This window comes from Drosophila albomicans, chromosome 3, assembly GCF_009650485.2.
Source record: "Drosophila albomicans strain 15112-1751.03 chromosome 3, ASM965048v2, whole genome shotgun sequence".
Taxonomy (NCBI): Eukaryota; Metazoa; Arthropoda; class Insecta; order Diptera; family Drosophilidae; genus Drosophila; species Drosophila albomicans.
The window spans coordinates 38890819-38904304 of NC_047629.2; the positions used below are offsets into that span (position 1 = coordinate 38890819).

The 13486-nt window shown below is 42.4% G+C and overlaps 3 protein-coding genes across 8 annotated transcripts; 2 read left to right on the forward strand and 1 right to left on the reverse strand.

Annotated features, from left to right (window-relative positions):
- Window positions 1-6044: 6044 nt before the first annotated feature.
- On the reverse strand, window positions 6045-10619 carry LOC117569919 (peroxisomal targeting signal 2 receptor). 6 transcript variants are annotated; one of them, XM_052004536.1, is made up of 4 exons: window positions 10509-10619; window positions 7758-7870; window positions 6564-7307; window positions 6045-6503 (listed from the first exon to the last, which is right to left on the reverse strand). In XM_052004536.1, the coding sequence occupies exons 2-4, from the start codon at window positions 7847-7849 to the stop codon at window positions 6344-6346; spliced, it is 996 nt and encodes a 331-aa protein (XP_051860496.1). In that variant the 5' UTR covers window positions 7850-7870; window positions 10509-10619; the 3' UTR covers window positions 6045-6343. The 6 variants fall into 6 exon arrangements, with proteins under 6 accessions (XP_051860496.1, XP_034107159.1, XP_051860500.1 ...); XM_034251268.2 differs by lacking the exon at window positions 10509-10619 and adding an exon at window positions 7999-8014; XM_052004541.1 differs by lacking the exon at window positions 6045-6503 and having other exon boundaries at window positions 6672-6804; window positions 6924-7307.
- Window positions 8748-10507, forward strand: LOC117569918 (phosrestin-1). The gene is made up of 3 exons (XM_034251263.2): window positions 8748-9730; window positions 9789-9983; window positions 10049-10507. The coding sequence occupies exons 1-3, from the start codon at window positions 8875-8877 to the stop codon at window positions 10201-10203; spliced, it is 1206 nt and encodes a 401-aa protein (XP_034107154.1). The 5' UTR covers window positions 8748-8874; the 3' UTR covers window positions 10204-10507.
- A 594-nt stretch (window positions 10620-11213) lies between the features above and the next one.
- LOC117570343 (uncharacterized) lies at window positions 11214-12138 on the forward strand. Its single transcript, XM_034251897.2, has 2 exons — window positions 11214-11941; window positions 12009-12138. The coding sequence occupies exons 1-2, from the start codon at window positions 11223-11225 to the stop codon at window positions 12136-12138; spliced, it is 849 nt and encodes a 282-aa protein (XP_034107788.2). The 5' UTR covers window positions 11214-11222.
- Window positions 12139-13486: the final 1348 nt, after the last annotated feature.

A 13486-nucleotide genomic window follows, 5' to 3' on the forward strand; every position in this document is an offset into this window, starting at 1 on the left:
CCTCTAATGATGCTTAATTTAATGCCTGATCAGCCGGAAATGACACCGAAAGGATCTTCTTTAGGTGTCTGCAGCTCGTTTGTGCAATTGCAACAGCAACAGCAGCAGCACGTGCTGCTGCCACGCATGGCTGACACATAAATCGCTAATAGCGGAAATTGCAAAATGCAATGGGAAAAAGCAAGCAGCCAACAGCTGTTGACCGACTACCAAAGTGAAGTACTACCTACAAAAGGGGAGAGGGGAGCGTGTGCTGTGCCCCATAACAATAACAATTGAAAAACAATTTCTGTTGCCTGTTATTTTTGGCCAATTCAGCAACAGCAGCACCCCCAGATCAGATCGAAAAACAAATCAAAGGCAAGTTCACGCGTCATCGCCAGCAGGCCACACACACATACACATTCATACACTCACACACACGCCCACGTCTAGCTTTACACACACACATTTTTGTTTTGCCCCCCTTTCAATCCGATCTCTGATACGTTCCGGATCAGATATATAGCTTCCCCTGGCGTCGCCTTTTCGTTTTTCTCTATTTTGTTGTTATTTTCTTTCTTGCCTTCTGACGCCATTGACGTCATTGACGTGCTGCAAAAGAATTTGTTTTTCGTGAAAAATATTTGCGCGCTTTGCGGCTTTTATTTTATAATACACACACATTTGACTATTATACTATCATATTATAGAGAGCAATTGGGTGTTATGACTTTTTTATGATGTTTGCAGTTGTCTTTGCGTGTGCTTTGGGCAAAGTTTCGACAGATTGTTTTATATTTTGATGGCACGTGATCTAAATGAGGGAATTCTTGGAACTGAATAGTTGCCAGAATTAATTAATATAAATGTAGTTCTTTATAAAAATATACATTTCTTAGTATAGTTTTCTTAATATTGAACCATTTCTTCAATAAGATTCAACATTTCTTTGTATTAATATTGAACCATTTCTTAAGTATGATTAAAAGTTTTCTAGTATTAATATTGAACCATTTCTTAAATAAGATTCTACATTTATTAGTATCAATATTAAACCATTTCTTTAATAAAGTTAAACATGGCTTAGTATTAATATTGAACCATTTACTTTATGGTATAAACCATTTCTTAGTATGTATTTATATTGAAACATTTATATTGATCTATTTCTTTAACAAAATTAAACATTTCTTAGTATTAATATTGAACTATTTCTTAGTAATCATTATTGTCTAAAATATCTGTAAATACTTTTGCAAATGAATAGATGATTTTATTTTTTATGAGCATAAATATTATTTCAAATATTTCAATTGAATAGATCAATACAAATATTTCTTATTGTTGCTTTATAATCTCTTTTTATGTTACTATCTATTCAAAAAATTATTTATTTTGTCTTACGTATACAATTCTAAAATTTAGTACATTTGATTTGCTTAATTTCGTCATAATTGATAACTGCATTTTTAATTATATGCAAATATTCTTTTAAATTTGTTCAGACTTAAATTATACTACTATGAAATATATATTCAACACGCCAACATACTAAGATTTAATGAATAATAAAAATATTATAAAAATGTAAACACATTTTCGTTACTTTGTAATTTCTGTTTTATGAATAATAATAATGATTTATTAGCTAATTAGACAGTTTGTATCTGCACTCTATATATTATATATGTAGATTTATAATAAATATATATTTTTATGTTATAATAAATTCCACAATACCTTGCTTACAAAGAAAGTACAAATTTCAACAAATTACCAAAAATGTCTTGCAATAAATGATTAGAGAGTAAGAGTATATAAAAATTTGTACATGGGAATGTCTTGGCATCGCATACATAATATATTATATCGTATGTGCCTTTTGCCTCTGAAATAACGTAAGATCATTTGAAATTCTGTTGTTCAGGTTTTGTCTGCTGACGCCTTTGAGGCGTACTCATAATATACATAATACTCGTAGTCGCGTATTCACGAATTCGTATTCGCGTATTCATATTCGCGCACTCTCTGTATAGAGTCTGGGGCCCAGATCTTTTTGGGCCTGACCAGCAAAAGCAATTGTGAGGGAAAAAAACAAAAAAAAAAAACAAGAGATCTTGCTCGGCCTCTGCTTATTGCCAATTTTAGCCCAACGGCCTGGGGTGATCGTCATCACCTGGTTCTGGAGATCTCTGGATGTGCTAATGCTGTTGGCCTGTTTATAATCATGTCGGGTTAAACGCGTCATCGGCGCACGTCAGTCGCCCGTCTTTGGCATCAGAGCAATGATCGACGGCATAGCAGGGGCTGTGGTGGTTAAAGGGGGGAGGGGGGTTAATATATAGTAAGCGATGTGCTGTGTGGTGTGCTGTGTGGGGGCGACTGCTGGCCAACTATTTTTAGTCATGAGACGAGCCGCTAAAGTATTTTGGTCATCAGTTCAAAAACAAGCGCGAACAAACAGACGGACGAACGAATGAACGATCGGACGGAACGGACAGTTTTATTTTTCCAACAAATTATTTATACGCAAAAATCGCATGGAATTATTTATAAATGGCTGCGAGACGACCTTGTTGTTATTGTTGTCGTTGTTGTTGCTCTTGATTGTTGCTGTTGCTGCTACGGCGCTTGGAGCACGCCACAAAACGTCCTTCACCCTCAATTATTATACGGCCATAAATGCCAAAACAGAAATATGCGCATACCAAAGCCACACACTGTATTCTGTATTATTTGTTTTTTACGGGTGGGTTGCTTAAATAAATCGACTGTCACAGCAGGACAAGAATCTAATTAATTAATCCCACCTTAATTACCAGCCAAAAGCGAAATACGCATTTGACTAATTTCTAATCAAAGTGAAATCAAATAAAGTGCTCTACAAATGTGTTTGATTGTGTGGCATTTTTATGACCACCCTCGCTCGAATCACTCAACACCACGCTCTCTAGCGCTGTAAATAAAATTTATTAACACACACTTGGTTGATTTTTTGTAAATACTACAGATACCATACATATATATATCAAAGTTAGGCAGCTATTTGCTGAACATTTTTCCCAATGAAAAACAAATAAATCTGTTTTACTTTTTCTTGTTTTTTTTTTTTTTTTGCTCTGCCCAATTTCCTTTAGGTAAACAGGCAGGTTTTTGGTTCGGTTTTTATGGCTACTTCAGATTAAAGACCTAGATCTCAGGGCTGCTGCCGATACCGAGGCTGCTGCTGCCTGTCGTCACATTTTTATGATCCTGTCGAGCCACTGTCGCGACTATTGCATAACATTGCGTTTCGGCTCAGTTTGGTTTTTGGGTTTTTGGTCTGTCTGTCTGTCTCTGTTTTCTGTTTTCTCGAGTAGCACAGCGTTTTGACCTTACGCAAAATTATATCATAAGCGAGAGCAACGCTGAAACAATGGACCAAACACTGGAATTAGGGATGATGGATCATAAAAACTTGGCTGGCAAAGCGTGCGCAGAGCAGAGCAGAGAGCAAAACTAAAGTCTCACGTTGCTAGGTAAATCTCAGATGTGTCTTCGTTTTCTCTCGGTCTCTCTCATTATTATGGCAAATGGCAATCGAAAGCATTCAACACCTCGAGACAGTTTCCTGTGGTCTCGAAAAATCTCATGCATAAATGCAGGTGAACATATTCACACCATTCACAACACATTCACATACTCTCGTATGCTAACGGTAGCTACATCCGTCTGTCCAATTCATCACATGATTTAATTGCCAGGACAAAAAACAAGAAGACGAAAACAAAAAACTGAAATAGAATTGAAATTAGTATTTCGAGTTCATTAGCAATTGCAAGACAGGTAGCTGATAGCTCGTTCTTCCCTTTTGACAATTATTTCCGGCGTTTCTTGTATTATTTTCATTTCGTCTTTTTTCGGTTTTCAAAAGAAATGGATGCTTATCAAGATTGCCTTCGTGTTCACGCCCACTCAAGAGAAGAAAATCTGTAACCAAAACGATCATTTCGTTGGCATCTAGTTAGGCGTCTTGGGTTTGCGGTGTGTTTGCTGTGATGCAGAGAGCAGCAGTCCAGCTGTGCAACACGTTGGGGGGTGTAACGACTGCGAGCCGGAGTCAGCTACACGTGTTAGCTGACCACCAGTATCCCGAGAATGACGCACACACACACACACATACAGAGACGGAGACGAAGGCGAAAGAACACTCACGATTCTGGTTGTCGGCACAAAAGTGACGATTAAAGCAAAGTCCAGGCACTAAAACAACAAGAGGGAGAGAGAACTGCTAAAACAAAATTAATACCAAAGGCAGCAGTCGTAAAAACAAAAAGCAAAAAGTAAGAAACAAAAAGTGGCCAACGCCGTGATCCTTTATGGCCCCGCACGAAGCAGCCGTCGCCTTGCAGATTGAGCATCCAGATTTCAAAAGGGGCGCGTGATCGCCATCAAAATGCTCGTGGAGGCAATTTAAATTGCTGAGCTGAAGCTGAAGCTGGAAGTTGAAGCTGGCGTTGAATCTGTAGCCGCTGCTGCGGCGCGTGCACTTCGAAATCCGTTGTCCAGAACCTGCTGCGGAAAATAGTGACGAAGGGGGCAAGAAAGCGAGGCGAGAGTGTGAGACCAAGAATGAGACAGCGACTGTGAGTAAGAAGAAAACAGCGACGGAGACGAAGGTGGAGACTGTGGCGACTGTGGCTGTCACTCGCGTGCTGGGTGTTGAAAAATTTGGCATTCGTCTGTTATTTATAACAAGAGTCTCTCTCGCTGGCATAGTCTGGCCTGACCGTGGACGCGGACGACGCCAAGAACACGCCACGGGCAAAGCGAAAGAAGTCAAGGTTGCGTCTAGGCTGCAACTATGTTAGAGCAGCTCTTGGTGTGATATTAATTTATGGTTTGTTGCATGCATTTAGCACAAAGTTGCCGCGGGTCATTTGTCGGAATTATTAAATGCAATTTGAGTCGGAGCACGCGAAATATTAAACAGTCTAGCTATAGTATTATTTATGTTAACGTTAATGCTTATTAACTGCTTATTTGCTTTTATTACGTCAATAAATTGTAGTTCTTAAATTTGAATTTCAAAATATACGCGCGCACTTTACTTCCAGTCATTTCCCAACACTATTTGCTACACCAAGCAAGCTGTTTGCTATATGACTCGAATTGGTGCTGTACGCCTGTCTGGCAACTTTGCTGGTACACAAGCGCATGCTGATTGCTACGAAACTTTAACCATATGTCGTTAAATTCAAATTAACATGCATAAACAATTATTTACAGCACTCGAATAATAATTTGTGGAAAAGTATATAAATTGAAAAATTAACGCTACTTGTGTGAAATTGCTGCCTGATTAACTAAATAAGTGGGGTTTAGTTCGCGTTGCTGATTTCTCGGTACCAAATTATCAAAAATACGTGAATACATTTCGGTTTTTATTAACGCAAACAAGCATTAATATCAAATTTATTTTCACTTGATTTTCGGACGCGAACCACATACATAATTGGAGTGGCAGCAGCTGGTTCCTGGCCAGCCTCCTCAGTGTTGGAGATTGGGGGCTAGCTGTCCAAAGAAATCAGCGCAAATTGGCATCAAAACAAATATTTGCCCGAGGTGGCAGCTAAAGCAAAAGCTCAACGCGGGCAGGCACAATGGCTAATGACAGGATGATCCTCGACAGCAGCAGCAACAGCAGCTAACAAAAACAGACACATGGCCAGCGGGTAGCGAACTCTTTTTCACACCATCAGCAAAGAGAAGGGTGCGATGTGGCACACCTTCTGTGGCAGCTCTTGTTGACTGTGTCAATTCTGGGAATGTCAGTTGGGTTTTTGTTTCTTGCCACTGACAGCGAGGAGCCAGGCAATAAAACGTTGCACCAAATTAACGCTTTATTGCGTGTTTGTTTGGCTTTCGGACGAACGAAAGAAAGGCTGAAGCGGATCCAACCGGAAAAGGGACCAATTCAACGCACTGCCGATTTTTGGCACCTCAAAACCCTCGACTCGTCTCAAAATGCCGTTAAGTTCTTGTTAAGACTGCCAAAGGCGCAAAACACTCAACAATTTTCGTTTCCTATAATCATATAATCTTGTAAGCTTTTATTGACATTTCAAGCACCTGCTGAACGGTTATGCGAACATTCACGCGATCACAATCTATTTACACACAAATCTTTGTTCCTTAGAGGTAGATAGCTCGGCTATCTGTTGTATCGTCCAGGTGTCCAGGTGTTAACCAATCTGTGGCTTGGCTATTTTGGCGCCACTTGCACCATATCACATATATGTTTCGGCATTTGGAGTACCAGTTCCAGTTTCCAGTTGGGTGTAAGGCCAGCATTAGGCATTAATTTTAAAGGCATCATCATTTAAGCCAAACATTTTGGCGTGTAGACATTGGCCACCGAATCCCAGCCGCAATCGGCCAATTGATGCACACGCTGTGGATTCCAATCGAGACCGCAGACAAATTCGGTGTGTTGGGCATTGATTTCCTGTGCGGATTCCCCACGCTCCAGATCCCAAATGCTATAAATAAAATACAAGTTATAGAACAACATTTCATATCATGATTTGATCATCACTTACCGCGTTGTGAAATCGTAATTGGCAGAAGCTAGAACTGTCGCCGAGTGTGGCGAACAAGCCAAACGTCTGACCGCAAACTCTCCTGAGTACAGCTCAAAGATGTGTGTGCGCATCTTGCGCAAATCCCAACCTCTAATCAGTCCATCGGATCCTCCAGTCACAAGCACATTCCGATCGAAATGACTCCAGTCGCAGGACAACGCTTCGCTGGCATGGGCCTCGATGCTCATCAGGGGTTTACCTGTAAAATCAAGAGAATTCCATAAGTTCAAATGTCCGTCGGTACTTACGCTGGCAAAGAGATTCGCAATGAGTGGCGAATACTTTGCGCAATAGATCAAATCATTGTGTCCCACAAACGTCGTGATGGAGTTCTGCCTGTTGCAATCCCACAGCTTGAGAGTGCAGTCCCAACTGGCCGAGAGCAGTGTGTGATAGTTCCACTTCTCGCCCCAATCCAGACTGTAGATCTCATTCTTGTGCTCCTGCAGACACAGCAGCGGCTGTTTGGGTGTTTGCTCTGTCAGCGCCGATTCCGCATCTAATCCCGACCAGATTTGCAGCGAACCATCGCCCGAGGCTGTGGCTGCAATATCCGCGGCATATGGACACCAGGCGACATCAAACAACCCGTCGGACCACTCCAGGCGACACAGTTCTGTGAGATTTTGTGAGTTGACCTCGTCCAGGGAGCTCTGTGCAAGCAGAAAGAGCGAACCACCGCCAGCAAGACCGTACAATTGGCTGCAAGAGTAATTTGAGAGTGTTAAAGAGTTGGAAATAGCATAAGGCGCATATAAGAGTTGTGGCTACAAAAAAAATAAAATTTCGCTACTATTTTTTTTTTTTTTAATTTGTAAATACAAATATGAAAATATAATAAATGCTTGATTCGAGTTTAAGAATAATACTTAAAGTTGCATTTACTTCAAAATAAATATTAAAAAGTTGCATTTACTTCGAAATAAATATTAAAAAGTTTATAAACAACAATAGTATTTTGATTATGAAATTCGATTTTTCATTTAAAAAAAAGATAAACAATTGTCCAAAAATCAATGTGATATAGAATTAGTATTTCGATTTGATTTAGAATAAATTTATGTGTTCTCTACGGACTTGTGATAAAGCAAATAAAAGTTGTTGAACCACAGATTATAGTTAAGTATTAAATGATAATTTTTGAAAACTTACCTAGTAGCCAGCAGCATGTGATTTGACTCGAAAGGAGAAAAGCGCAGGCTATAGCCATGTCGGTCGGTTGTGGTGTGGGTCTGTGTCTCCATTTGCTTTGTTTTAGAGTAGAGCTGCAATGAATGAAGAATAAATTGTAAGTTATAAGTGGTAAATGCAGAATCGATATATTGACTTTTAATTGCTAACACGTTGCTCTATAAACTTCTAGGGTTTCCCCCTGGAAATGGAAATGTCTAACCACATGCAGACCGCTGTGAACTGCGCCAATGGATGTGGTAATAGCTAATCAAACGCCTAATCCTCAACGCCAGCAAACAACAGAAGTACATGACAGCAAAATATTTACTGACCTCGCACGAGGTCGCGAACGCTTCTTGACATTAGCCAATTTGGTCAAACGGCGTATAAAAAATAGGGAATGACGGTAACAAGTAGGAAAGGTATGAACTGTATACGGCTGAGAAATACCTGGCTTAGAAAACTGTAAGTTTCTTTGAAGAATGAATAGGACTAAAGTACAAATATATTCAATTCTTATTAATTTGTATCCTAAGAAATAATCTAGAAATATTTTCCATGTCTCCAGCACTACAATATCTATACTGAATAGCATTTGAAATGAAAAATTAATAATGAGGAAGAAATTCTGGATACCTTTAGGGAGATAAAGATGAAGAGATGAACGATGTAAGCAACTTATGTTGAATAACATTATAGCTAGTTTATGACATCGGATGTCATATCTTATGTCTCCCACTGATTGTTCTCATCCCTGTTCTTTATCACGCTACGATTATAACCTCGTACCCTAAACAGCCCGGGTATAGAAACTGCGCAAAACATGTTGTGTTGAGCATTGCGTTTATACAAGCAACTGCATAACGAGCAAATCCATTTAGTGACGAGTCGAGTCGGACGCAAATGAAACCCCACGGACCACCACGGACAGGGCCAAGCCAAAGGTATATAAGCAAGTTGCACGGCTGGGTCGTCTTGCATTTTCCTCTATCAACGAAGAACTGCAAACTGCTTCGAAATAAATCGAGCTTCGGTCGCGATAAAATAAATTCTTGACTCTCTTTATCTAATTGTGTGTGAATCTTCAGCTGCCAAGATGGTTGTCTCCGTGAAGGTCTTCAAGAAGGCTACACCCAACGGCAAAGTTACCTTCTATTTGGGCCGTCGCGACTTTATCGATCACTTGGATTACTGTGATCCTGTCGACGGTGTCATCGTTGTGGAACCCGAATACCTCAAGAATCGCAAAGTATTTGGCCAACTGGCCACCACCTATCGCTATGGCCGCGAAGAGGACGAAGTCATGGGCGTCAAGTTCTCGAAGGAGCTGATACTCTCCCGGGAACAGATTGTACCCATGACCAACCCGAACATGGAAATGACACCCATGCAGGAGAAACTGGTGCGCAAACTGGGCGCCAATGCGCATCCTTTCACCTTCCACTTCCCACCCAACTCGCCCAGCTCTGTGACACTGCAGCAGGAGGGCGATGACATGGGCAAACCCCTGGGTGTGGAGTACACCATTCGTGCCTACGTTGCTGACTCCGAGGACGATCGTCAGCACAAGCGCAGCATGGTCAGTCTGGTGATCAAGAAGCTGCAGTATGCTCCATTGAATCGTGGCCAACGTTTGCCCAGCTCGCTGGTCAGCAAGGGATTCACTTTCTCGAACGGCAAGATTAGTTTGGAAGTGACACTGGATCGCGAGATCTACTATCATGGCGAGAAGGTGGCAGCCACCGTGCAGGTGTCCAACAACTCGAAGAAGTCGGTGAAGAGCATCAAGTGCTTCATTGTGCAGCACACCGAGATCACCATGGTGAATGCACAATTCAGCAAACATGTTGCACAGCTGGAGACCAAGGAGGGTTGCCCCATCACCCCGGGAGCCAATCTGACTAAGACTTTCTATTTGATTCCTCTGGCAGCCAACAACAAGGATCGTCATGGTGGGTTGCGAAGGGAACACTATTGAATTGGTTAATATTAATCCGTTCTCGACTTTAGGCATTGCTCTCGATGGACATCTGAAGGATGAGGATGTCAATCTGGCATCCTCGACCATGGTGCAGGAGGGCAAGTCCACTGGCGATGCCTGTGGTATTGTCATCTCATACTCGGTGCGCATCAAGTTGAATTGCGGCACTCTGGGAGGTGAGATGCAAACGGATGTGCCCTTCAAGCTATTGCAGCCAGCCCCTGGTAAGCTTAATCTGCTCTAACTCCTCAGCTGTGCAGTTGCTAGAAGAGTTCTCTTTCGCTTTCAGGCACCATTGAGAAGAAGCGCTCGAATGCCATGAAGAAGATGAAGTCCATTGAGCAGCATCGCAATGTCAAGGGATATTACCAGGATGACGATGACAATATTGTGTTTGAGGACTTTGCTAAGATGCGCATGAATAATGTGAATATGGCCGACTAAAAGATTTCGGATCTTCCTCTATTTAATACCCACACTTGGCATTGTTGTGAATGATAAGATGATAAGAAGATGAACGTATCGAAAGCACTGAAAATTGAATAGAAAACTTTGTTGCAGCAGTCTCATTCGGGGGCCACAATCTTTGTATTATAATCGTATAAACGTAAATCTATAGCGCGCTCTCTCCAACAAACTTTAGTGGATCTGGAGATTATGTTATATATTATACTATACTATATATATGTTATACTATTATGTGTTGAAATGTTGTCCTTATATGCGATAAATGTGTTATATGAACTTACAGCTTTTGAACTTGAGTAATCCAAAATGGTTTAAAGAAATCGTATTGTGTTTTTTTTTTGTAGTTTTTTTAGCGTTGAGATCTCAAGGAGTTCTTTGTTGCTAGTAGTTGTGGCTTTCAACTTCAGAAGTCGAATGAGCTAACGAACTGCGCAGCTTGACGAGGAAGACAAGAAAAGCGAGGCAACTTTAGGGGTTGAAAGGAAAAAGGGTTGCAAAAGCACCTTGGTGCCATAGGTCGAATCGGACGCGAAGTAACCCCTAAAATGCGAGGCTCTTTCGGCCAATCAGCAAACGGTTTCATGCTCAAAATTTGCTTAAGCTTTGAACTTGTTATTATTATTTGCGACTGACCTTGATAATGGCTAAGGCCAGCTGGCATGTCATCAGATCTCTATGGATCCCTTCAGCTCTCTACCATGTTAGACTATTTTGCTTTGTTGCTTATATAATAGTGCAAAATAACAAAATTGTGCTCGTAACAACAAAACAGCGAGTAGCTCAAGCTACATTGAGCATTGGAGCATTGCACAATTGAGGGACTGGGGCAGCGCATTCGATCGATTTCACACACCGCTGACTCCAGGGCTTAGTTAGTGCGGCAGCAGCAGCTACGATTTAACTTCCGGCCAAGCCCCAAAATCGTGGCAGGCAACCTATAAATGGCCAATGTTGTTGTCAAAATGCAGCCACAATTTTGACGAGCGTGCAACGCGATGAAGCTGCCAGCGGACAACATTAAATCTCTACCAATTGCACTTGCCACACTGCTGCTGCAACTTGTGCTCCTGCTGCCTGCCACCAAATCGCAACATTACTATCCACATGCGCATCGTCAGCTCTATTATGATTCACCGCCCGCTCGCCTCCGACGCTTTGAGTACGTTCCGAATCCATTTGTGGCTGGCTATGTGGCGCCACCTGCCGTCCATTATCAGCAACAGACGCCAAACTTTCAGCTGATCAACTATCGTCCGAGCTATCAACCCCTCTCCTTGGAATACCAACAACAACAGCCACCTGTGGCACCACAAGCAGCTGCTGCTCCCGTTCCGGTGCCAGTTCCTGCTCCAGCTCCCCCGCTGCCCTCTCTCTATCCGCAGTCCAGTGTGCAGTATCAGCAGCGTGCTGCTCCTCAAGCGGAGCTTGCTAAATATCGCTACGAAGGCAACTATCTGCCCATACAGCAGCGTGTGGCAGTTGCGCCGCGTCGCGTCGAGGATCAGTTGTACAATGTACCGCCGGCGCTCTTCACCAGCGATGTGCTGCACGTGGTGCCATCGCGTGCCGCAGCGGTGCAACATCAGCAGGAAGCCCATGCTCAAGCTCAAGCGCAGGCGGAACGTCCAAGACGCTTTGCAGCGGATGCGGAGGCTGCTGAATCCCGCGCTGATCACGCTACGCCAAGCCACGCCAAAGAAGTCAAATACTTTCAGTAAGCAGCAGGTTTTATTGTTTACCCTTCTTCACTCTAAACTCAAATTAAACCATCCTCAATTCAGCGACATTTTCATGAGATTTGATGGACCCCATGGACGCAGCAGTGGCCATGTGCTGGAGCATCCCCATGCACAAGAACGTCGCTTTGAAACACAGCGCGGCACAAATCGTTATAAGGGGGAGGTGAGTTAAGCAAACTATGATTTAAAATTCTTTGTTAACTAAATGAAATCTCTGTTTGCATCCAGGTTATTTGGACGGATCGTCGTGGGGCACACGGCGAACATCGTTGGGACATGGCGCAGGGAAAACTCTAAGCTGCTCAACCATATTTACATAATTTACTTCCTTAACTCGAACTGCATTTCTTCTTCCCTCCCTCTTCTATCTCCTTCCCTTTCTTTCTCTCTTCAATTTAGCGGTACTTGTATAAATCGTGACTTTTCATAATTTTGGCGTATTATTTATTTAAAGACAATGATTTGGCGTGAAATGTGAAAAGTGCTTGCCAAAGATTTGCATACGAAAGCAGACAGCCGAATCATTCTTGTACCGTAGGTCAAGACACTATCCGCGATCCTTGGGAATCCTTAGCATATTTTCTCACGCATCAGAGCAAAGGCCAAAGACACTTCGAACACTGTCTGCGGAAAAGTGGACAGTCCGGTTACACGGCTTTTGGCCTCTGGGCTATTAGTCTGACTGGCCCATTGGAAAAAGGTCAACGCTATCCTTTAGCCTAGAAACTGGTTCTAGTCAGTGACCCCAAAAAGAAAAAATATTGTCCTGCACTTACATAGTTGCAACGCCGATAGACAGTCCATCAGACAACAGGACTTCGGCGTTAAGGTAAATGCGGGTCATATGCAAATGCGAAGACAGTGCGGGACATTCCGAAAAAGGGGTTGAGATGATGCAACGGCAACGTCGACGGGACTTAGCTGATCGTCTTGTAAGTCGGTGACCTCAGGGGTTGCACGGCATTTGCATACACTCGTAAAGTGACACAAATGCCACGAGCAATGTCCAGTTATTATTTGTAGCAGCTGACCAAGGGCCTTAAACCCAAAGGATCAGCGGTAATGACAACAACAAGAACTGCAGTACGACAGCAGATCAATAGCTGAGTCTTAAGCATAACGTATGTAAATGTGTCTGCCAAGATAATGGGCCATGCGGGTCCTTGTAGTCATTTGCTGTCCAGAACCGGTTCACAGTTTCTTATGGCCGATAAGGTCATCATGGTTGTTGTTGCGTCGCCGTCGTCGTCGTTAGTGATAACCCTTGGCTCGCTTGGTTCTCACACACTGATGTAATTTATGCAAGGACATTGCAAAAGGACACTATTGCTGCGATTGATGTGGCGTGAGTTCCAGTTTCTCCGACACCCAGCAACCGGTTTGACCGGACTTCAACTTTTCACTGGGCTTCTCTAGGCGAGCATCTTATGGGTGACCACGACATCGTTCGTTGTTGTGAGAACTTCCACATTAAATTAGATGGCCTTTGTCAGCACCCAACGAACATACAAGAAGCAAAT